The sequence below is a fragment of the Microcebus murinus genome, chromosome 5, assembly GCF_040939455.1.
Source record: "Microcebus murinus isolate Inina chromosome 5, M.murinus_Inina_mat1.0, whole genome shotgun sequence".
In the NCBI taxonomy this organism is placed as follows: Eukaryota; Metazoa; Chordata; class Mammalia; order Primates; family Cheirogaleidae; genus Microcebus; species Microcebus murinus.
The window spans coordinates 33,429,090-33,451,883 of record NC_134108.1 but is presented as its reverse complement, the minus strand read 5'-3'; the positions used below and the strand labels follow the sequence as shown (position 1 = coordinate 33,451,883).

General features: G+C 33.5%; 1 protein-coding gene across 9 annotated transcripts in view; it reads right to left on the bottom strand.

The window, feature by feature from the left end:
• PTPRK (protein tyrosine phosphatase receptor type K) overlaps positions 1-22,794 on the bottom strand; it is a 514,888-nt gene that overhangs the window by 96,774 nt on the left and 395,320 nt on the right. For all 9 annotated transcript variants that reach the window (XM_012736558.3, XM_076002975.1, XM_076002976.1 and 6 more), the window contains exons 8-11: positions 19,657-19,959; positions 14,330-14,439; positions 13,012-13,213; positions 10,089-10,194 (exon numbers count right to left, since the gene is read on the bottom strand). In XM_012736558.3, coding sequence (XP_012592012.1) covers positions 10,089-10,194; positions 13,012-13,213; positions 14,330-14,439; positions 19,657-19,959 — 721 coding nt within the window. The remainder of the gene's footprint in view (positions 1-10,088; positions 10,195-13,011; positions 13,214-14,329; positions 14,440-19,656; positions 19,960-22,794) is intronic.

The following is a 22,794-nucleotide window of genomic DNA, read 5'->3' as shown; positions in this document are numbered from 1 at the left end:
CAACAATTATACATTTAATGGCTACCATGTAGGTACTTAGGATAGAGGGGTGAAAAAAAAGTCCTAGTTCTCATGGGCCTTATATTTATTCACTTTTCTTTTTTGAAATTTCTAGCGTTCTACCATTGTTAGAATGCTGACACTTTCTAGTATGATACAGTTTAAACAACAAAATCCAAAATATCTACTTTCTTTAAAACTCTACTAATGAACCTGTGACAGTCCATAATAAGCATTTAAAGTGACTGAGACAGCCACCCAAAAGTAGATATGCAGGGTCCCCTTAACTTACCTCTCATATTTTCTTTTGCCTTCAACTAGAAGTACCCCTTTCCAGTTTAAAATCTTGGCTCACACCTGTATGTTATACTGCTTTCTTTCCTTTCAGAACCTCCCCAGCATGCTACCTTTTCAGCATATTGAAAATACGAAAGTATCTTCCCTTATAATGATATTAAGAAAAATCCTCTAATGAAATTTTACTGTCATTATTTGGGCTCTGTCTTCAATCAGGTCCTTTCAAGACATATCACTGTGTGCATCTATTACTACCTTTTTCATGCACATTAAGAAGGCAAGGGTATAGTTGGTAATCAGATCAACTATAATCATGGCAAGTCCTTAAAAAGTGCCTATACTTAGTGAAAAGTATTTCGACACAGTTTGCCATCTTAATGGTAGCTTGTTTATGCCAGTAGCAAGAAGCCTGGCGAGTGGCAAAGAAATCGCAAAAGGCATTTTCCACACCTTATTGAGAATTGAATATTTTTCCTTGAGAGAAGTGGTTCAACACGTGAAACAAGTGGTAGTCATTGGTGTAAAGTCTGATGAATATGGTGGATGACAGAGGGTTTCTAAGTCCAGCTTCTGTAGTTTGAGCAGCATTGTTTGTGTGATGTGAGGTCCACTGTTGTTCTGTAACAGGGCTGGCCTGTTTCTACTGACCAATCTCGGCTGCTTAATCACAAGCATCCGCATCATTTCATCCAACTGGGTGTAATAGACATACGCTGTGCTTGATTAACCAGGTCTCATAAGACTGTAGTGGATGATATAATGCTGGACCACCAAACAGATATCATTAGCTTTTATTTGATGAACATTCAGTTTTGGACTGTGTTTCTGCACTTCATCTTTATGCAACCATTATGCTGAGCGTTTGCAGTTGTGAAAAAGAATCATTTTTCATCACATGTAACAATATGGTGTAGAAATGATTCACCTTTATGTTGTGACAGCAAAGAAAGTCAAGATTTGAGACGATTTCTCTTCTGATGCTCATTGAATTCAAGCAGTACCCATCTATCCAGCATCTTTACCTTGCCCATTTATTTTAAATGGTCCAATATTGTTGGAATAGTAACATCAAACCTTGCTGTTACTTAATGTGTAGGTTGAGATGGATTCACTTCCACTATAGCTTTCAGCTCATCATTATCTACCTTGGTCTAAGGTTGCCCATGTGGCTCATTTTCAAACCATTAATGTACTGTGCATTCATTAGTCACAGCCTTCCCAAACACTTTGTTGATATTTTGAGCTGTCTGCCCTGCATTGGTTCTACGATGGAACTCAATTCGAAAATAACATGAATTTTTAACTTATCCATAGTTTCATAAAAATTGCTCTAAAAAAATTTGAAAGATAATCACAATCTAAAATCTGTGTTTGCAAGACTAAAGATGTATCTTCACAATAAAAATAAAACAAGAATTGTCAAAGTGAAATGTCAGAGATATCAACTGTTAAACTTAGTACTTAAGGAATCAGACATTTCATACTTAATAATCTAATAACAAAAAGTCACTACAGGGAGAGAGCGCATTGAATTTGAGATTAAGCCCCAACTAAAAATTATAAAGTTCATGTTTAAAAGAAACTATCTTTCCTTCATTATTCAATGTGAGAGGTTGTCCTCTAAGCACATGTTTAGAGAACTTGTTTTTATCCTTGTTACTTTCTTATTTATCAATTCAAATTAATTAAAGGGCAGAAAATAAGAAATGGGAAATCAAATTAGAAGTGATTTGACTAATTACATGAAACGGGCCTGTGCTTTTTCATTCTTGTGGTTGTCTAATTACCTAATGGTACTTAACTCTAGCTAGATCTAAATATTATTTGAGCTTAGTGCTCTCATAATTAAAAATATCCCCAAACCATCTTAATATTTTTAATCATTACACCCATTTTTCATATATTCCCCATTCCTTTTAATTACATTTAAAAATATTTCTGTAATTAAGTTAAAATCAATATACTGGCATCATAAATCTTCATTCAACACTCAAAATGTGATTTCTTTATGTTTAAATATTAAAAGTGACATATTTTCTATACTGTCCAGATGCTTCTAGACTTACAATTGGGTTATGGCCTAATAACGTCATACGTTGAAAATACCCTAAGTCAAAATGCAGTTAATAGACCTAACCTATTGGCCATTATAGCTGAGCCTAGCCTAGCTTAAATGTGCTTAGAACATTTACATTACTCTAGTTGGTCAAAATCAACTGACGCAAAGATTGTTTTATAACAAAGTGTGGACTATCTCACATACTGCATATCCCTCACTTAAGATAATATCAAAATTCAAAACTTGAAGTACACTGAATTTGTCATGGTTTCACACACTGTAAAGTTAAAAAATTGTAAACTCAACCATAATCATAAATTGGGGGATTGTCTGTAATCTAATTTGAGTAAACACTGGTATGCAGTTATTGTTAGTTTTTTGGGAGGCCAAATGATGACTTTTCATGATACAATTTTCCCTCAGTTATAAGACTGTAAGAAGACATATAAGGGGATTTTGCCATGAGCTCAAAATAGATGACATGATACATCTGGCAGATAGACTTCCTGATTTAATACTTAAACTGTTTGGGCTGAACCCCAAATTACCTATAATAGCTTGCCATGAATTTTTTTTTTAGCCCTTTACTAAGTAAATCCCCTGTGAACCTGGTTACAGTTTTAGCTTGCGTAACCTCTTGGTGATAGCAAAATAACAAATTATACAATGTTATACAAACTTTTCAGATTTTATCTAAAAAGTCTCCTTAAAGCTTCAGGAGAAATTCCCCAGCTCTAATGTTTTGCCATTCCTCTTATGAACAGACTTCCCAAGATCCCACAGCTACCATTGCTCATACTGCCTACTGCCAACATTTTGATGATAACAGAGTGGAGGTTATCATCCCTGTCACCATCAAAGTCCCTGCTCTTCCCTCCTCACTCCTTAAACACATAAGCCGGTTCTCATAAGATTTCCCTTTGCCTAAGATCAACAAAGCTCAAGATCCTGGCATTAATTTTAACAAGTTCTGTCTTTTACCAAGTTCTAGTTCTATCTCCTGTAATTTCTTTTCATAATACCTTTTTAATATACCATTTTCTCCATTCCCACTGCTTTTATCATTTCATAAAGCAACCTCTATACTCTTTACACTGGAGTTGATGATATCTTACCACATCCCTTAAATCTCCATTGTTACTCTCACTCCTTCTTGATATATATTATCCATTTGACACCAATGTGCCCACTGTTACCCGAATACACTAAACATACTGTCAAGAGTTTCTTCCTTTCTCCATATCTAGTATTTTTACTTCCATCATGAAGCCGCCTCTGACTATTTCATCCTAGCTTCTAAGCCAGTGGAGATAATTTTTCAAGTGTAGATGGTTGAAGGACAACATGGGGGTAGAAGTCATAAACCCACATGGGATATTTGCTCAATCTAGTCCCTAATGCAATGACACCAATTATAATGCCAGAAACCCACTGACTGGAATCATCAAGGTATCATTAGAAATTCTGGGGTTGAAAAAAAGGCCAAGAATTACTGTCTTAGGATACTTGTTTCTTGCATCACAAACACGGCACATTATAAATACTACGTGGTATTATTTTTTTCAGAGGTACATCTTTTCTTTAGTAGATTATAAACTCACTAAAGCCAGGGGCTATCATATTTTTAAGTCCAGTGCCCATTTGTTCATTCACCAAATATTTACTGAGTGTTTATTATATATCATGAATTATTTCAAGGTTAGTATAATAAACACAGTAGTGAAAGTCTCTGTTCTCGCGAAGCTTTCATTCTAGTGGGGATTTACAAATAAAATAAAAAATAAATAAATTTTAAAAAACAAATAAATTATATAATATGTCAAGAGGGGATAAGCACACTGAAGAAAGATAAAGCAGATAAGGGAAACAGGGAGTGATGGGAACGGAGAATGCTGTTTTATTTATATGGGGTGCTCAAGAGAGGCCTTTCTCCCTTTGAGGAGAAACCTGAAGGAAGAGAAGATTTCAGCTATGTGGGTAGATGTATTATCTTTTCCTGCATAACAAATTACCCTAAAACTCTGTGGTTCAAAGCAACAAACGCTGTTATCTTATGGTATCAGTGAGTCAGGAATTTGAGAATGGCTTAGCTAAGGTGGTTTTGGCTAAGGGCTTCTCATGAAGTCACAACTGAGTTGTTGGCTGGGGATACAGTCATCGAAAGCTGGAAATGAGATTTAACAGAAAGGGCATATCTCCTCCTATTTTATGTTAGAAAAAAAAATCTACCTTCTATGATTCTATAGAATGAACATAAAATTAAAATAACCTCTAATTGATTTAACTCGGCCCATATAAGCTTTCTGCAAATAAAATGAGACAAAAAATTATTTCTATCTTTGCTTCAATTTCACAGCATTTTTATTTGGAATTCAAGTAAGTTCTATGTTATGGCAGTGGTTAAGAAAATCAGATAGAATTATTTGATCTCTTTAAAATAATATGATGAAACAGACTATTTTGGAGATGGATGAGGATGCTAGCCCTAATATTTAAAGCTATGTATATGTGACTGAGTGACCCAAGGAAGACCCCTAACATACAATGTTTGAAAATACCGCTTCTATATTTTAACCTGTATTTGATCTGTTAAGCTATCACTTAATTTGGAACATCAAACAATTTTTTTCCTAATTTAACTATGGAACAAATGGTAGGTTTGACTGCATTTCATGACTATATCCTAATTACCTAACCAAATATATGTTTAATGTTTTAAAATGTAAAATTAGATTTTATCCACAAAATAAAGTAACCTTAAAATGGGTAGCTTTCGGTGGCTTAAACTGCTAAAATATTTGGAAAATGTTAAAATATAATACACGTTCATTTCTTACACTTTACAATAATCAGAGCCTTACCACAGAGGAACTATTGTTTGTTTTTACAATATTCTGCTCTTGTTTTCGTTTTTTAAAAACATAGTTATATCAGGTCAATCTCTTACTAAATGGGACATTCTACACATTATAATTTATAATTGTATCTCCTCAGGTTAGAATTTTAATACATATATGAAGAAGCCTTTTAGAAAAAAAGAAATTGTGTATTTTAGAATAGTGATTCTAAATGTGGAAAATATTCATTTTGAGTCATAGCAATGATTGTCAAGTGATGACAGTTGTAAGGATAGATTTCAAAACGCTGGTAAAGAGATTCAAAGTTCTAGTTAAGCCAGGCAAAGACTTTCAGTCTTCAGAATGATGTTAAAATCAAAAGTACTTCTGTCAAAGAACCACATTTGCCAGGGTTGTACTGCACATGTGTTGCATTAGCATAGGGAGGCAGTCTTCACGGGGAACAGAAGGACAAGTGGTTGGTCAGAGTGAGTGTGGCATTATTTACAATGGGATTGTTCACAGTGGCCATTATTTCTTCTGTAAAAGCACTATGATCTCTTAGAGGTAAAATTTGTTGGAAATATTGGTAAGGTAGGCAAAATATATACAAAATAATTCCCTATTCCATAGAGAGCATGACTTTTTATGATTTGGGGTAGCAATACTACAAGAATTGTTACAAATTACTTAATAACCTCAAAAAACCCCCAAATCCTTGAATTCTAAGATGACTTTTTGCTCTGCTACCACTTTTAAAATAAAAGCTTCCCTTATCTCTCACCTAAAGTCTCCATTCCATCTCCCTTCCCACCAAACTTATACATCTTTCCACCTAAAACCTTGTATAGGAGCCACAGCTGTGCCTGTGTTGCCATTGCTATTTTCTTACTGTGGCTCATGAGCACTTCACACAACAACCATTGCAGCTTTTAGTCTGGATTAACCCTAGTGCATTCTCTATGTTTCTATTAGAGTGATCTTTCTAAAAATGCAATATTACTCATGGTAACTTCTGGTTACAATCCTTCTGTGGCCACCTTCAGTTTTCAGGCTGGCACAAAACAGTGCCTCGCTCTGTTCATCTCTCCAGCCTCAGCTACTATCACTTCTCCCACAGACCCTTCACTCTCGATAACTTGAACTACTCGCTGTTTTTGAAGGCACCATGCTATGTCACATAGCCCACCATTTGCTTGGCAATCATTTGGAAAGCCCACTGTCCCTTCTCTTCTCAGCAACTCTCTCCACCCCCTGCCAGTCAAAGTGACCTTTGGCCAAGCTAACTTCTACTTCTCCTTCCAAACTCAGCTCTAGCACTACATTTTCTAACTGCTGTCGTTACATTTGTTATACTGCATCATTACCTGTCATTGATTCCTGAGTCTACTGCCCCTACTCGTGGGCACATACTAAACTGCCTTATGTGGAATTTTCTTCTGAACCTCCAGTTCAGCTCCTGGCACATATAGAATGCTATTGAATCAACAAATGTATTGACAACATTGGTAAATTTAGCTTTCTTAGTACAACTAAGCTAAATGTACAAACTCCATATAACAAAGATTTCCCAGTTGGCATGACAGAGGATTGTGGACCTGGAATTTGATATTGGGAAGACCAGGCAGAAAAAATACGTATTTCCACTGCAGGTGGGATGAATGGATGGTGAAATGCACTCTGGCAGAGGCTAGTAATGCTATAACACAGGAAAGGATAGAATCCAGTATTTAGGGCCTATAACAGCAGACAAACCAACTCTTGGATGCTCTTAGATGATTTAGGTGGGTGGTAAATATTAACAGGTCTGGCTTTTTTAGGGAGGTGGTGGTGGGGAGAAAGGCCACAACAGAGTGAAAGGGCATCAACCATTACCAGAGAAGAGATTCTGATAGGCTGACATAAATATAGAAAAACTGGGTGGACAGTCAAATAGTTTCAAATATATCTGAAGGGAATCATGTAGATATTTGAGATGCCAGACGGTAAATTCAGTGCTAGGAAATTTTATTACATCAAATTTGGTAGTCATTCTCAAAGAAATCAGGACACTGGGCCAAATAAAATTTATAAGCCTCAAGATAAGGCTCCATTTGCTGTTAGGGGGATGGAAGGTAATCGTGTGGTCAGAGGAAAGAGAGGCAGCACTACCTGGTTGGAGGATTCAAAGAGAAAAGGAGGCTCATCTGAGGCCAAACTCCCTGACTAGACCAGTCTGGTCCTGCCACTTGGCACCCAGCGGTAGGTGAGCTGTACAAGTCAATACACAAAGCCAAAGATGGAAGTGGTGGGGGATTAGAATATCAGTTGGAAAATAGATTTTTTTTTTTCTGGTAGTAACATTCACTTAAGAAAACTTGTTATTTGTTTATATGATCATTAAATTATTTCTTCTTGTAGTATTCTAGGACTAAAGTTTTATTTTGTTTTTTGGTTTTTTCTTTTTTTTTTTGAGTACTAATCTAAAGTGTATCATTTGGAGTTCTCAGCCACTGGCCTCAATCCCAGGAAAGGTCAATTGTCTTGCCAACAAATACAAAGAGGTACATTTTTGTGTTGGAGTAAGAGGATATATGATTATCAAGGATTATTTTTGCACAAACATTAGTTCAGACTATGAATTCTTGGTAATTATAAATCATGTGATAAAAGTAACAAAGTAAAAAACTTTTGATTTAAGAATGTGTTATCAGTAACACACTCACTGAGTCAACGAAACCCCTGAACACCAGCTACGAGCAAAGAATTTACAATGCTGCAGGCACCTCTGATGGTCCATGACAAATGTGGGCACAGGTTCTGTGTTTTGTTTGGTCATTTTATCTTTGATTTACAATGCCTCGAATATTGGCTGGCTCTTAATACATGATCAAATTTGTGGAAAAATGGATTAAATGAACAAAGAGTTAATGTAAGTTATATAGCACAGTTATATAACACTACTATTACTACTAACAACATACTGTGATTACAAGTTACACAAAGTAAAGCTGAATTCACTCAAATATCTAACTCTTGGAAGATAAATGCAAGTACCTGGTAGCTCATTTAAACAGCAGTAGCAGAACTGAATACCTACAGAGTAAATTTTATCACCGGTAGGAATCTGTGAATGACTCTGATTACTTGTCAAAAGAAAAAGATACTGAGCATAGGCATTTTTTTCTTTCTCCTTTGGATCAGCAATCAGATTCACCGAGACCATTGATTCATGAATAGTACTATATACTTACTTTGAATTTTCAAGTAGCCAGTGCTTCACAAGTGTTTATATTACAAGTATACACTCAGCCATCTCTCTCTTTCTCTGGGTGTGGTATTCCCACGATTTTTAGCTGGAGGGAACTTGAGGATTTCCTTTATGACTTATGTCCTTTAATCAATATATTTTTTTAAATTTAGAAAAATATGTTTTCTTTTCCAGTGATATAAGATTATTTGAATGATTAATATGTGCTTATCAGGTCAAATGTATTCATTTTACACATAGAACAAAGACTGATTTTATTTTTTAAGTGAAGTAAACAACTTGAAATGATTCGATTGTGAAATACTTGAATTGATTTCTGTGGCCTGATTTATTTCTCAATAGAAGTTTGGTAAGAAAATGTCGACAAAATCTGTAAGTTCCCAATGGAAACTTGTTTAAGCTTTGAACATTCATCTAATAAAAAATGTGCAGAAATTAAAGTAATTGGAATACTTTGACTCAGTCCCTAAAAATAGTAGGGCTCACAATTTTTTGAAAGATGAGGGGTGTAAGGTAATAAAAGAGATTTTAATATTGGAAAGATAAATGAAATGGCAAATTAAACTTTAATATTTACTAAGAATTCTTGATAAGGAACAATTCAGGAATTAAAAGGTCACACAGGCTTCATGTGTTATAACTATTCTGCTTTTATTTCCTCAAAGTCCTATTTTTCAATCACTCATATGAAATTATTCATAACTGATTTACAGCAGTGGACAGGAGTTATTTTCTCCTCCTATTTCTGACAAATATCTTCAAAGCTCTTATAACATAGACAGCAACAGAGGAAGTGAAATGAAATGGGACTAGAGGGTGAGAAAAGGGCAACGCTCTTAAATCAAACAGCGCAGAAAGGTGAACGGTTCAGTTCATGAATATCTCAACAATTCCCTTATAGAATTTTGCCCTTAACTTCAGGTCCATCTGCAGGCTTCATCCAAACGAAAAATGAATAAATAGAAACTAAACTGAAAAAAATAAAACTTTCTTTCCAGTAATTGTTAAATGAACGTCTCTTAGAAAAAAACTACTTTATTAGTTGTTAACCAACCATGAGAAATCATTTCTCCTACTAGCCATTTTTTATTTAACTATTACAGTAGTACCCCCTTATCTGTAGTTTTTCATACTGTGGTTTCAGTTACCCATGGTTTCAATTATCCACAGTCAATCTGGTCTGAAAATAGGTAAGTAGAGTACGATAAGATATTTTGAGAGAGAGAGAGAGAGAGAGAGAGAGAGAGAGAGAGAGAGAGAGAGAGAGCGAGCGCGTGCGCTAGTAAGTGCTCATACACAATCACATTCATATAATTTTTATTGTATAGTTAATTATTCTATTTTATTGATCGTTATTGTTAATCTCTTACTGTGCCTATTTTTTATTTTTTTGTGTTATCAATGCTCATTATTATTTTTTTAATTTCAGGATATTATGAGGGTACAAACATTTTGGTTACATTGTATGTCTTTGCGTCACAGAAACGAGGACTATCATAGGTGTGCATGTATAGAAAAAAGCACAATACAGTATATATAGGGTTTGGTATTACTTGCAGTTTCAGGCATCCACTGGGAGTCTTTGGACATTCCCTCCTCCCGCTGCCCCAGATAAGTGGGGACTACTGTAGTCTTTCTATCTTACCTGATGGGAGCACCTTTTGCTTGTGCTGGTCTCAACAATACAGTTATTGTGGTGGCAGTTTCATTGAGAGAAGCATCAACTCCTTCATAGTCAGGTAAAGTTGGAGCTGAGAAGTGGTTAATGAGAGAAAAAAGGTTCAATCAGTTCACAGTAATATATCACAGGTCAGGATGAATAGACGACTTTAAATTAAGGAAAAATCAATTTAATACCTAATTATCTACAAGGTACTTTATTTTGGAGCATCACATCAGCCACTGAATGCTAACCCTGGGAAACCTAAAGCATCAAAAGCTATTAAGTCAAGATATGCTGTTGAAATTTAAATAATCTGGCAACTTCTGACACATATTTGAAACATTTTGTGAAGATGCTTTTGCTTTTAGTTTCCTGAGAACTTCAAATGAGCAATGATGGGAACGGAGGAAGATGGAAACAAAAGAGACTCTCTGGGGAGTATATGAATCACAGGACCTGAGATGAGGGCTGCCTGGTGAGGTCTGGGGAGGGACCTGCTAATGTGCATTTCTAGAAAGTTCCCAGGTGATGCTCATGATGTTGGTCTGGTGACCACACTTTTAGATTAGTGTTGGGATGATGAAACAGGGAAGAGTTTGGAGTTTAGGTGATGTGTGAGCTTAATCTTAAAAAGAAGAGAAAGCATGGACTAAAATTCCAGAGTTAAAAAACAGAGTATTTGAAAACAACAAAATATGAAAGGACATGGTATCCTCTAACAGGTACACACAGTTTGCTGTACCTGGAACTTGGGGTTCATGGGGAAAAGTGGAGGGTGAGAGGAGTCATACAACGAAGGGCCACAAATGCTAATCATGAGTGCATGTTTGGACTTTATCCTCCTGGATACAATACAACAGATTTTGAAAATATTTAAGAAGGAATTATCTGTTGTATAAAGATTGATATAGAAATATATTGAAGAAGGTTAAGTCTGAAGGCAGGATATAACACTTAGAAAGATATTTCAATGATTTCTTTAAAATATAGTCCAGATTAAATAAAGGAATGGTGACATAAGAAGGAGACAATTATCTCAGAGTTCTTTAGGAAACAAAAACAACATGTTAAATATAATGCATGCACAATATATATATACATGTGTACTGTGTATGTATATGTGTGTATATTAATAATGCCTCTAACCATTATACCTCCAATAACTTGATTTCACTTTTATTTAAATTGCTTTAAAAATGCTGAGGGATGCAATTACTGGGCTTAGGAAATAAAATTAATAATAAATTATCTTGGAAGTTCAAGTGATGCTGAGAACCACACTAACCATAATTTTATTAGTCTTAGCTGTGATTAATAGTTGTTCTCAATATAATGTGATTGCAACCAAGTTTTTAAGGTACAATCTAGTATTTATGGTACTTAGGTTAGTACGAGTGAAACTGCAATTAAATAATTCAAAGAAAAAGCTAGATGGGTTTTTTAGTCTTTTCAATAAACTTTCTGTTCAAACAAAACATAGTATCTGAGCCATACATATATGGCTTTCACAAATGTACATTTGTTCAATGTTTTCAGTTTTATAAGTTTATGTAAATTTTGTAATTATCTCTGTTGAAAGATCTTACTTATATAGCACTACTGCTAATTCCACACATGTGTCAGTATATCATAATATCACCAAGTCTTGTACTCTAGTAAAATGATGATTCAGAATTGTTCTACCAGAGCTGGTCAGTTAGGTCAGTTGGTTGGAGTGTAGAATTGTTTTATCAGGAAATAAAATGGCAATTTTAATACATTGTTATTTTCTGAGGCAATGATGATATTTTAAAATTCTTTTTCATTAGAATTTTAAGATAAATCAAATGTTATGCCAAGGAACTATAGCTCATATTGGAATAGCTAATTTTATTTACTATACAAATTTTTAAAGTTTGTATTCTGTTCAAAGCATTTCCAAATAAGATTTTAGATTTAAAACAATTTAGAGAGTACGTAGCATCTTTTTGATATGTTACAGATTCAGAAAAATGGAAAAAATTAATGAACATTATCATGTATCATTAATATATGCTATATAGAACTATAATAAAATGAACATAAATGAACAAAAAGAATTTACAAAGTCAAAATTAGTACTTTAATACCTTGTGTGGCTGACTTTTAAAACATTTAATTTTCCAAATTTTACTCTTCGGTAATAGATATTTATTTAGGTAATATTAAATAAATAAGATAAAACGCCACATAAACTTTAGTAAATGTAGGAAATATTACAATGCTAATTCCGAGCAAGAATTTAATCAGGTTTAACTGATGATTTGACTGAAGGAGAAATAAGATCTGTAAACAATCTACTCAAATGCAAACTATGCAACTGTGAACATAATAGAATGTAAAATTTAATTATATTTGTTTATCAACTTAAAATTCTCCTGCATGTTCCCATTTTAAAGTTTAGATGCATTTATGTAAGATTCCTAAGAGAGAAAGAAAACCTGTATTTGTTAAAATTATCAGAACGTCAGAGAAAATGGAAAAAAGACAAGACACCTGGTACTAATATGTTAGAGCTAGGATTTTTTACCATTCTTTTGATAAAATCCATTTATCATAAAGCTCTGATACCATAATAATTACCAACTCCTCAAAAGTATAATAAGATCTATTAGCATTTATAATGAACTCTGAAAGATTTTTAATAAAGATATAATGTAATATTTTAAAAGAGTTTTAAAAGTGACTATTTGAGATGTGCTTGGGTTTGGACATATAATCAATAATAATCTGTATTCAAATAATTCTTTAAAGTGCCTTCAATCAAGCATATTAAAGATTCAATGAGTGAGATGAACTGCACTTGGTATATATGCGATTCTCTGGGACATGCTATTACAAATCAAGAGCATGATCAATTCTATTTGTACTTAATTCATTTGCATACCTGAGATATTAGTGGTCACGTTGATGGCTGTGGCTGGCCCAAAGCCTTTGACTGTGCTGGCTCTTATGAAAAACTGGTATGTGGTTCCAGGGTGGAGATGCATAAACACATGGTGTGTACTGTTCCATAAATTTGATACAGTCTGGGGAGGTCCAGCCACTGGAACTGCAGGATCAAATGATCTTATACTGCTGTAGCTGACCTGTTTTAAGAAATATATTTCCTATTATCTATATATCCAATATAAGTAATAATAAACTGTAAATAAACCCTTTTAAAATAAGGTAGTGTAAAAGGGCACCCACGTGGAGTCAATCCTAACTTTTTCCTACATCTTTTCTTTCTCATTTTAGTATGGTTATTCTTGTCATTCTGTATTTATCTCTCTCCCTCTTTCTATCATTCTTCCACCTATAGATATACCCAGAGTTATATCTGACCAGACTAATATACACCAATTTTCTTCCACCAAAAAATCAAATAAATTAATATGCCTTAATCTTCATACATACATGTAAAACTTCGTGATTATATACTTTAACAGACATAGAACATAGAATGTTCAATAAATATTTATTATTAACATAGTCTTTGCTTTGCCCAAGTTACATAACAAATTTCATGTAAATGGTATTCAAATATGCTAACATAGTCACAAAATATGAGACTGAACTAGTGATTCTCATTCCCAAGATTCACTCTGTAGCCACTAGAAATTTAAGCCTTTATGCTCTAATCAACACTGACTATGTAGGAACAGAACTACACATTTGTGCAATTAAAATGTTCCTTTCATTTCTTTTTAGCTTCTCCTATTTGAAAAGATAATGATTTATATTCAAAGTTGACATGAAGCTCTGGAGTAGTCAGGTTTATAATCTGTCTTGCTTTCTGGTATTAATTCCTTATGCTGAAAGAATTTACATTCAATGGCCTCTCCTAAAGTCTAGTATGATACAAATTTCTTAATTTTATAAAAAGGAAAATTAGGGTTTTTATGTGTGGTTATTCATTACTACAACCATCAGTAAGTCTGCTTAACAAGGACAATCCTGCTTCCCTAAAATAATACAACAACAAAAAACATACATTTATTATAATACTTTAAGAACTTGAAAACTCTAGAGGCTATACAATATTTATTTTGATACTCAATTTTAGAATCAATGAATTTATAAATTAAGACTAAAGATACTGATTTCAATCCCCTAATTCTCACTTACTTCTTTTCCATTATTTCTCTCTAACTTTTTCCTTTTTTTCCTCCCTCTTATTCCTTCAATCCACATTTCAATTAACTTCCTTGATCTCCCAATACCTCATATTGAGTGATGATTCCATTTGGATCCAAAGGTTCTTTCCAGTTCAAGAAGATCTTATTTTCAAAGGATGTTCCTTGAAGAGATTTAACTGGCACAGGACCGGGCACTACAAGTATATATGTTTTTTGGTCAAAAGAATGCTTATATTAGAAAACGACAAAGCAAATCATATAAGCTAGAGAAATGAAATTAAATATAAATAAAAATGTGTTCTTAAAAAGAAAATAAGCTATATGACCCATCTTCTGACTTGACTTTGATATATGGGAACTTAAAGTAATTCTATAAAATTCTAAAGCAGAACATGTAGAAATGCAAAGTAATTTTTATTCAAAAGAATATTCTATCACCTCAGAGAGTTGCATAAATTATGTAGTCTCATTTTCTCTGTTGTGTACCTCTAATAACATGAAGATCTTATTTGTAATTTGTTTCAAGAACAGAGCTATATTTTCCCTGAAAGATTTTTTGAAGATTATGATAATCCCCCAGTCTCCATAAACAAAGTTCATAAAATAATGAATTATAATAATAATTAACATTCTTTGGACTCAAAAGCCAAATCACATAGCACTGAATTGAAATGCCCACTAGTAGTCAACCTGATTTTTATAGCTATACTTATTAAATTTTCTATAATTTATAAAAAACAGTGTTATTATAATTATATAAAAATTGTTAAAGATGAATAGGTTAAAATGTCATTGCTTTTGGATGAAATTCACTTTTTCAAAGCAAAGAATCAAATCAGTTTGTAACATCAGACTTATTTAAAACAATCTGCTGAACTACTTTTGAAGTGTCCCCAGCTGTGACCAGATTTGAGGAACCTTCGCTCCAGTCCTTATTTGCAAATATACAACAGGCAACACCCAATGGGAACGCTGAATGATGCGTCAGCTTCTATTGACAAAATACAAGATACTTTAGCTATTGTGTATTTTCCTTTCATGTATTTTACTTAAATGTCTAGCTTCCATTTATTCACATAAATATCCAGTTTCTAATTCTGATGTCTTAAAATAAATACTATTTATCCTACACTTGGCTCAAAAACTTATTTCCTTTTAAAAATATCACCTAATATTGTACAAGTATGTTTTTTAATTAATATTTTCCCTTAATCTAACGTTTCAGTGAACTTTACACATGACATTATCTAGAAATGTAGTTTCAAAGTAAACAGCAATTTTGTGAGGATTGAAATAAATTAAAAATCACTGGATCAAAGGAAATGCATTGCATCGTGGCCAGCAGCATCAAGAAATTCTGAATGATATGTCACAAGAGTAAGATTTATTTCTATCTATAAGGAGACTATGAATGATGTTATGACTGCTGAGACAGGCAATATAATTTGGCAGATTAATAGTAAATTCATAAAGGAAACAAATCCACAGTATACTGAAAAAATGCTCCCATTAAACTTCAGAAGATATGTCCACGCATCTGTCAGCTTAAGGTGCAGAGAGAAGTAAACCAAAGGTGTCTACTCCCCTCCTGCTGGTATAGTACCAGCGCAGGCTATGCAAATCAAGGCAGAGGGGCAGTGACAGCCCCTGTGTGCCATCTGCAGCAACTACTGTGGCTGCCATGGCCATCGGTTTGTTTTCCAAGGGAGTCCCTGTTGTTTCCATTCTACTCAAATGATATAAACTTATGATTGTAATTAAGGAAAAGATATGCATCTTTATATACCTCAAATCGAAAGTGGATGTCAAGGGAGAGAGGGAGCAAAATATGCAGTAAATGTTTATCTGATGGCATTGTAGTAATAGTCATGTTCACCCAACACAATTCGGCCTAAAAATACTATGAAATGGCATAAATGTATTTCAAATTGTTCCCAAATAGTGATAGTTTAAAATGTTCACATAATTCTGCATTGAAAGTAGAATTGGAAAGCAGCTTTTCTTGAATTTTTGTATTTCTGTTGTGTTCTTCTTATACATGTTCTACTTTGTCAAAAGAATTCACTCCAAGTACCTATAGGTCACATCTGTAAGAGGGAAAAGATTGTGGGGAAGTTATGGGCAAGAGAGTGGCCATGCTACTTATCTTATACTTGGACTAGTATAGTGAGTGGATGAGGGACAGAATGACAGATACTTAGGTGAACTACAAAGCATATCCATAAACAAGTGGGGGCGAGGTGTAGGACAGACCAATTATATTCAATAACTTTCTACATTTGAGGGAAGATGATGTCTACATATATTACAATGTCTCTATGTACTTATGATTTGTGTAAATACAACATGAAGTTATTAGAACCATTATCTTGGCGGTCTACAGATTGCAGGGAATGTCACTGCACATTTCCACATCAACAACTTTTAATGGAGACAGAATGCTGACTTTTATTCCCCTGTTTGAGATTTATATGAGTGTTGTTTCAGCTAACTTTCTTTGAAAGTCCTGTAAAATATAACTCTCAAAACGGAAAAGAGAGGAAAAATGATAAATGGGTGGGGCAGGATTATATTAAATAAGCATTATGGCCTTTAAACTGTAATAAATGTACATTTAAAAATAGCTTTGTAGTTTTAAAAAATGTCCCCAAACCAGGCTTTTCTGCTGAGCTAACTTCATAATATTGATTTTTATGAATGCTGGAATAAAAAATGAAAACAAAACCTCATCTAAAAAATTCTGCCCATGCATTAAAAAAATGTACGCAATAAATTAAATATAAATTCTACCTTAGGGTTCTGGTGGGAAATCGTTCTAGCTTTGCTCTCATGATTTATGGATATCTTCAGAATTCTTTTCATAAAATTATATCCCTTTATTAGATGTTTGATAATTTATTCCTTTTCTATGTATATAGGGCAGCAATAATTTAGTAAGATTGACTTAATCAGATCATCATAATCCATCGATCTTCACAACAAATTATGATTTAAATATTCTTTTCCCCCTAAGGAACACTAAGACACATGAAGTATTCTATATAGAAACTGGGCAGATGTGAAGACTGAGTTACTTGGCAAATGCTTCACAGAAAAGTTTGTATATCAATCATTAAATTTTATATGAAAAACAAAAACAATGCACTCACAACAGAAGAGATCTGTTGGTGACCATGCTATGAAATAATAATATACCACTTAGTATTATTAAAACCAGTAAAAAAATTCTTCAAAGCAAAGGTTAATAAAACTAGGTTAGAAAAAATATTAAAATTAGAATATGCAGTTAATGTCATTTTATTTTTATAAGACTATTCTGGATAAAATAAACAGCTCAGTCCTAAGTTTGATCAATGTAGGGCATAATTTAAAATTCCAAAGCAATTCATTCCCTGATTATTAGTCTAGTCATATGTGTACTGAAAAATGCATTTAAAAATTTAATGCAATATGAAAAAGATTAAATAAGCCTGACTGCATTCTATTGTTTGTGAAAAAGAAAGGCAAACTAACAAACCATACCAAAGAATACCATCAAATGAATTGCCTTGTTAGACAGTGATTGGCTAAAAAAAAGCACAAAACTCATGTAACTGAGTCTACCATTAGTAATTAAGAAACCATGGTTTTTAACAAAATTTAAATGCAGGCAATAAAACATGTGAGTACGCGCTTATTACTAAATACGTGGATTACAAAATGCCTAGTGTGACCCAACCACGGTAACATTTATTCCACTTTATGAGATACAGATTTTTCAGAAGCTTCTGAATCTAGGATTAGACTTTCCATTTCTATCATGCATATAAGAAACAATTACCCCAAACCAATCTTTCTTTTATAAACATGTATTGAGGGGTGTGTGTGTGTGTATGGGGAGGTGGAAGATGTACAGGTGTTTGTGTGTTTATATGTTAGGGCAGGGGATTTGTGGTTTAAATATTGCAAATTCAAACATGATAGCTGAGATAACCAATATGACAAATATACATTCATCATAAATATGTCTTTGGCTTATTCTCTGAAGTTTTAGGAATATGAGAATGATTCCATGCAAAATTTTAGAACTATATTAATTATTACCTTCAAAGTCTGAGCTAAATGAAGTTAAAGGGCTCTCATTTCTCTTCGTCACAACAAAAACAACAGGAGAAACTAGGATCATTTCCACTTTTCTAAGTGGGAGAGTTTGAAGTGTTAAGAAGTATTATGACATATTAACTTACCATATAGCATCTCATACTTGGTAGGCACCAAAAGATACATCTGAGCCTAAAGTTCAGAACATGAGGGAAGTTGGGAACACCTGGTTATATAAAATACATCCTCTTTCTGAAACCCAAACAAAAATGTAGCCCTACTGTCAAGCTACTGAAGGAGAATTTTAGAAGGGGATGGACCCTCAGAGACCACCTCCTTTAAACCCCTCATTTAGAGACGAGAAATAGAGAGCTAGAGAGCAAAAGGATTTGCTAAGCTTTCAGAGGTATTAAAATCAGGACTTAAAGCTTGTGGTTCCAGACTTCCAGTTTAGCTTTAGTTCAACCTCAGTTCAACATACAGCACACTTCCTTTTTCTATATGCCTTCATTCATGACAGGAAATTCTGAAATGTAATGTGTTACATCAAAAGAATGCATTGTTATTATTAGAATATTATCATTGTAGACTTTTGTATATAATAATATGTTTTTGTTGAATCAGGAAATATAGTCATATTTATATTATAATATACTTAGTGCTACAGCAGGTATCTGTATATTATGATATTAATATAAATATTTGTCTCTATTATTTAATTATTCAGAATTAACACACACAGAAATTAGACAAATTATAGCTCAGTTACTTGATTGACAATAAGATATATTAAGGAGGATAGGTTGCTAATATCTAATAAAGGCCTTTATTTAGACTTGAAGATATGAACTGGTGCCTTCTTATATATTGAGACTCACATAAAACCATCTAAAATGAATAGAAAAAGTAAACATTGTTGTTTTCAGATGTTAGGAAAATAAAAGCAGCTAGTATTGGTTTGTAAAATGCAAAAACCTAAACTTTTTAATCAGTGCATTTAACCAATAGGTAAACTGAATTTCCATTCAATAATTACTCTATGAATAATACAAATTATTTTTGAACACTTGAGAAGAAAAACTCTATTTAAGCTTTTAGTGTTTCTACTTTTATATCACTGTATCCAAAGAGAAGACAACAGAGGTATATTTCATTTAGTATTTGGATGCTTCTCTGAAAAATACTGAGTTCTGTTAAATGCAAACTTTTTCCAATGTTATCCTCATTAAGAGAATTCAGCAGATTTCAGAATCCAATTCAGTACTGGGTAATCTAGGGAAAATTTTAAGCAATTATATTATTTTTGTTAGAATAACAAAGTATGAGCATACCATCTTCATCAGTTTGAATAATTGTTTCTTCACTCTCCTTCCTTCCTTCTGGATTGGTTAGGATCATCTTGAGGCTGACGTTTGTATAAGGTGGCAGATGGCTCACAACATGCTGAGGGGCTTTGGGGTCCATGTCCAGACAGTCTGCCTTGCTTTCGTTGTGACCACGGAAGTAATGGTAGCAGATAGTGACATTAAAAGTGTGGCAACGAGTAATGTTGTAACCCAAGGATTCCCAGTCCACAGCAATGCGTCTTGCCTGTATTTCAGCAATCTTTAAAGTCTTTGGGGTTCGCATAGGTTCTGAAAAATAAAGATGCAGACAGCTGTCAATTTTACCATGAATAATCTTGGAAAAGTAAAATGCTGAGTATGATGTAGCATATGCAAATCTAGAAAATGTACAAGTCATCCTTTATTTTCATTTGTTTTATTTATTTGTGATCTTATTCTAGAAAGTTTCAATCAGGGACTATGACTCACTAATGGAAAAATAAATGAGATGTAAAATGTCAACAATCAGGAACTTGTTAGAAAAATAAAAAAACTGAACATGTGGCCACAATGCCTTTATTGTTGCTGCTCTTACTGCCCAATTCCCTGTCTTTCTTTTCTTTTGTTGTTGTTGAGCAAGTAAATTAGCTAATATATTAAAATGGATAAGAGCCAACACATTCTACTCTATGATTTATCATGTCACCAAACTATGCTGTATACTAATTAGTCTAATTGTAACACTAAACTACCATCTACAAAAAATGACACAGATATTAATTAACATTAATTATTTCAGTAATGATGTTCATCAAAGCAAAAACAATTGAGAAAAATTACAAGAACATATGTGGATATTCACATTGTCTTCTTTCCTTATTTATCTCATTCTGTTTTTTCCTACAAAACACTCAGACCTTAGGATCCATTCACTGTCACCCAAACCAAACAGGGAGGTGAATTTCCATTCAACTGGAAAATGCTGGCAGAACTGAACACTCCAAAGACTGGAGTCCATCCATCACAGCTTCCCAAGTGTATTCTTTCCTCATGCAAGACTAACTTTCATCGTTTAACTTAATCAAAATAATTACTCTATGAAAGTCATGGTCATGACAACGTCTACACAGTAAAGAAACCGATAGACAACAAAACCTTAATACACTGATTTGACAAAAAGAAAAAAGGCAAGGCGAAAGTCAAGGATAATTCACTAAGGAGAGTCAACAACCCCACTAAATGGAAATCACTAGAGAAAATAACATCAAAAAAGTCTAATTTGGGTGTTTTTATAAATTTTTACTTTTGAGATTAAAATCATAGTTCCGTAAAAAATAATCAGCATGTTACACAGATGGCAAGCCTGAACTGCCATTCTAGTATTTAATGAGCAATCTGAAATAAACTCTGGTGGCCAGTTAATTTAAAACCTTAAAACTACAAAAGTCTATATACATGCATGCATGTTAATCTTTGGTAGAATCTAATGCTTGGGTTTTAAATGTTAATTGCCAATCTTATGACTATTCACAGTATCCATCCTCCCTATTTTACCACTTTTGTTTCAAATGTTACTTTAAGCACATAGGTTGGAAGAATGTCATGATTCTAATCATTTTAAAAATTGCTTTCTATGTCTAACTCTATGCTAGCATTTTCCCCACAAGAGTGAAGTGATGATACTTTCAATTCAGTCTTATTAGACTAGAAATACAATCTTTGCTACAGCTGCCCACAAGCTGGACCAGGCAATTTTAGCTAGGATCACCCTAAAAATTCCCAGATGAACTGTTATTTTGCTGCCTGCTAGGTAGCAACCAGATACTATTTAGCAGATATTCTAAGATTAGGCCATACTTTGTTCTAAAAGTATCCAGAATGAGAAAGTAAGATTTCCCATAAAAATACTTGGGGTATGTGAATGAACAACTCCCAGGCAGCAATGAGAGAGAACACCAATAAATATTTACTCCTCTATTTAGTACTTTTTAGGACTAGTGTTTATATGCTTGTTTTCACATACCCCTTATTTTGAATCTGACATTTCCCCATTTTATGAATTTCTCTCTTTCCAAATCATCACTCTCTCACCAGTCTTTTCGTTTTGTCTCAGTATTCAGTTTGCACTTACCCTGCATTCTAATACTATTTTTAAAACTTATCTAGACAGCTTACACACTGTGAAAGAAGACACGGTAGCTCTGCATCCTTAATTTTTACATATCTAAGGGTTGGCAAAAGATATATATTAAATATAATACATTGTCTATTATGTAGAAAATGCATAGGGTTCACTTTGAGTGATAATTTTGTGTTAGTATATTTAAATGCTGCTTACTTTGACACCCATTAAACATTCTCATTTAAAACCAGGAATGAATAGCTTTATTAATCCTGTATACATGTATATAAGCCACTGTCATCATTTCATTGACTAATGCTTTATTAACTGATACAGAAAGAATTGTGGAAAGAAATAATTTTCTAAGAGGCAAAGAATCTTTCAACAAGGTCAACGTGTTATTCAAAATTTATATTTTTCATCACAGCTTGAATAAATGGTGTAAATCAGCAGTCCCTAACCTTTTTGGCACCAGGGACCAGTTTCATGGAAGACAATTTTTCCATGGATATGTGTGTTGGGGGGGTCGCAGAGCTCTGTAGCCTGGGGGTTGGGAACCGCAGTTGTAAATTGCCCTATTATTGGTAAAATAGTGATTTAAACATAATTTTACTCTCACATTAGGATAATATTCAGAAATATACACACAAGATTAAAAATCAAAACTCAATTGTTCTGAGTTTCATGGAATGAATAACAACACAGATGGAGTCACTAATTACATTTTTTCTTACTTGTCCTATGCCTTAACTTTTTTTCAGTTTTTATTGTAATAGGAACTTCTTGTGTATGTATATGTGTCTGTATACACACACACACACATAAATGATAGATACTCTGCCATGCAACTCCTTTGTATTCTGTTAGGTTTGACATGGGGTGACAACTATATGCATATGGATTCTTATATTAGAGTTCTTATAAAGAGCAGTGGCTCAAGATAGCTCTACTATCATGAAATCGATTCAAAGAAAATGTTATCAACATACTCAACAATAAAATTGCCTAAATTTCGCACATTA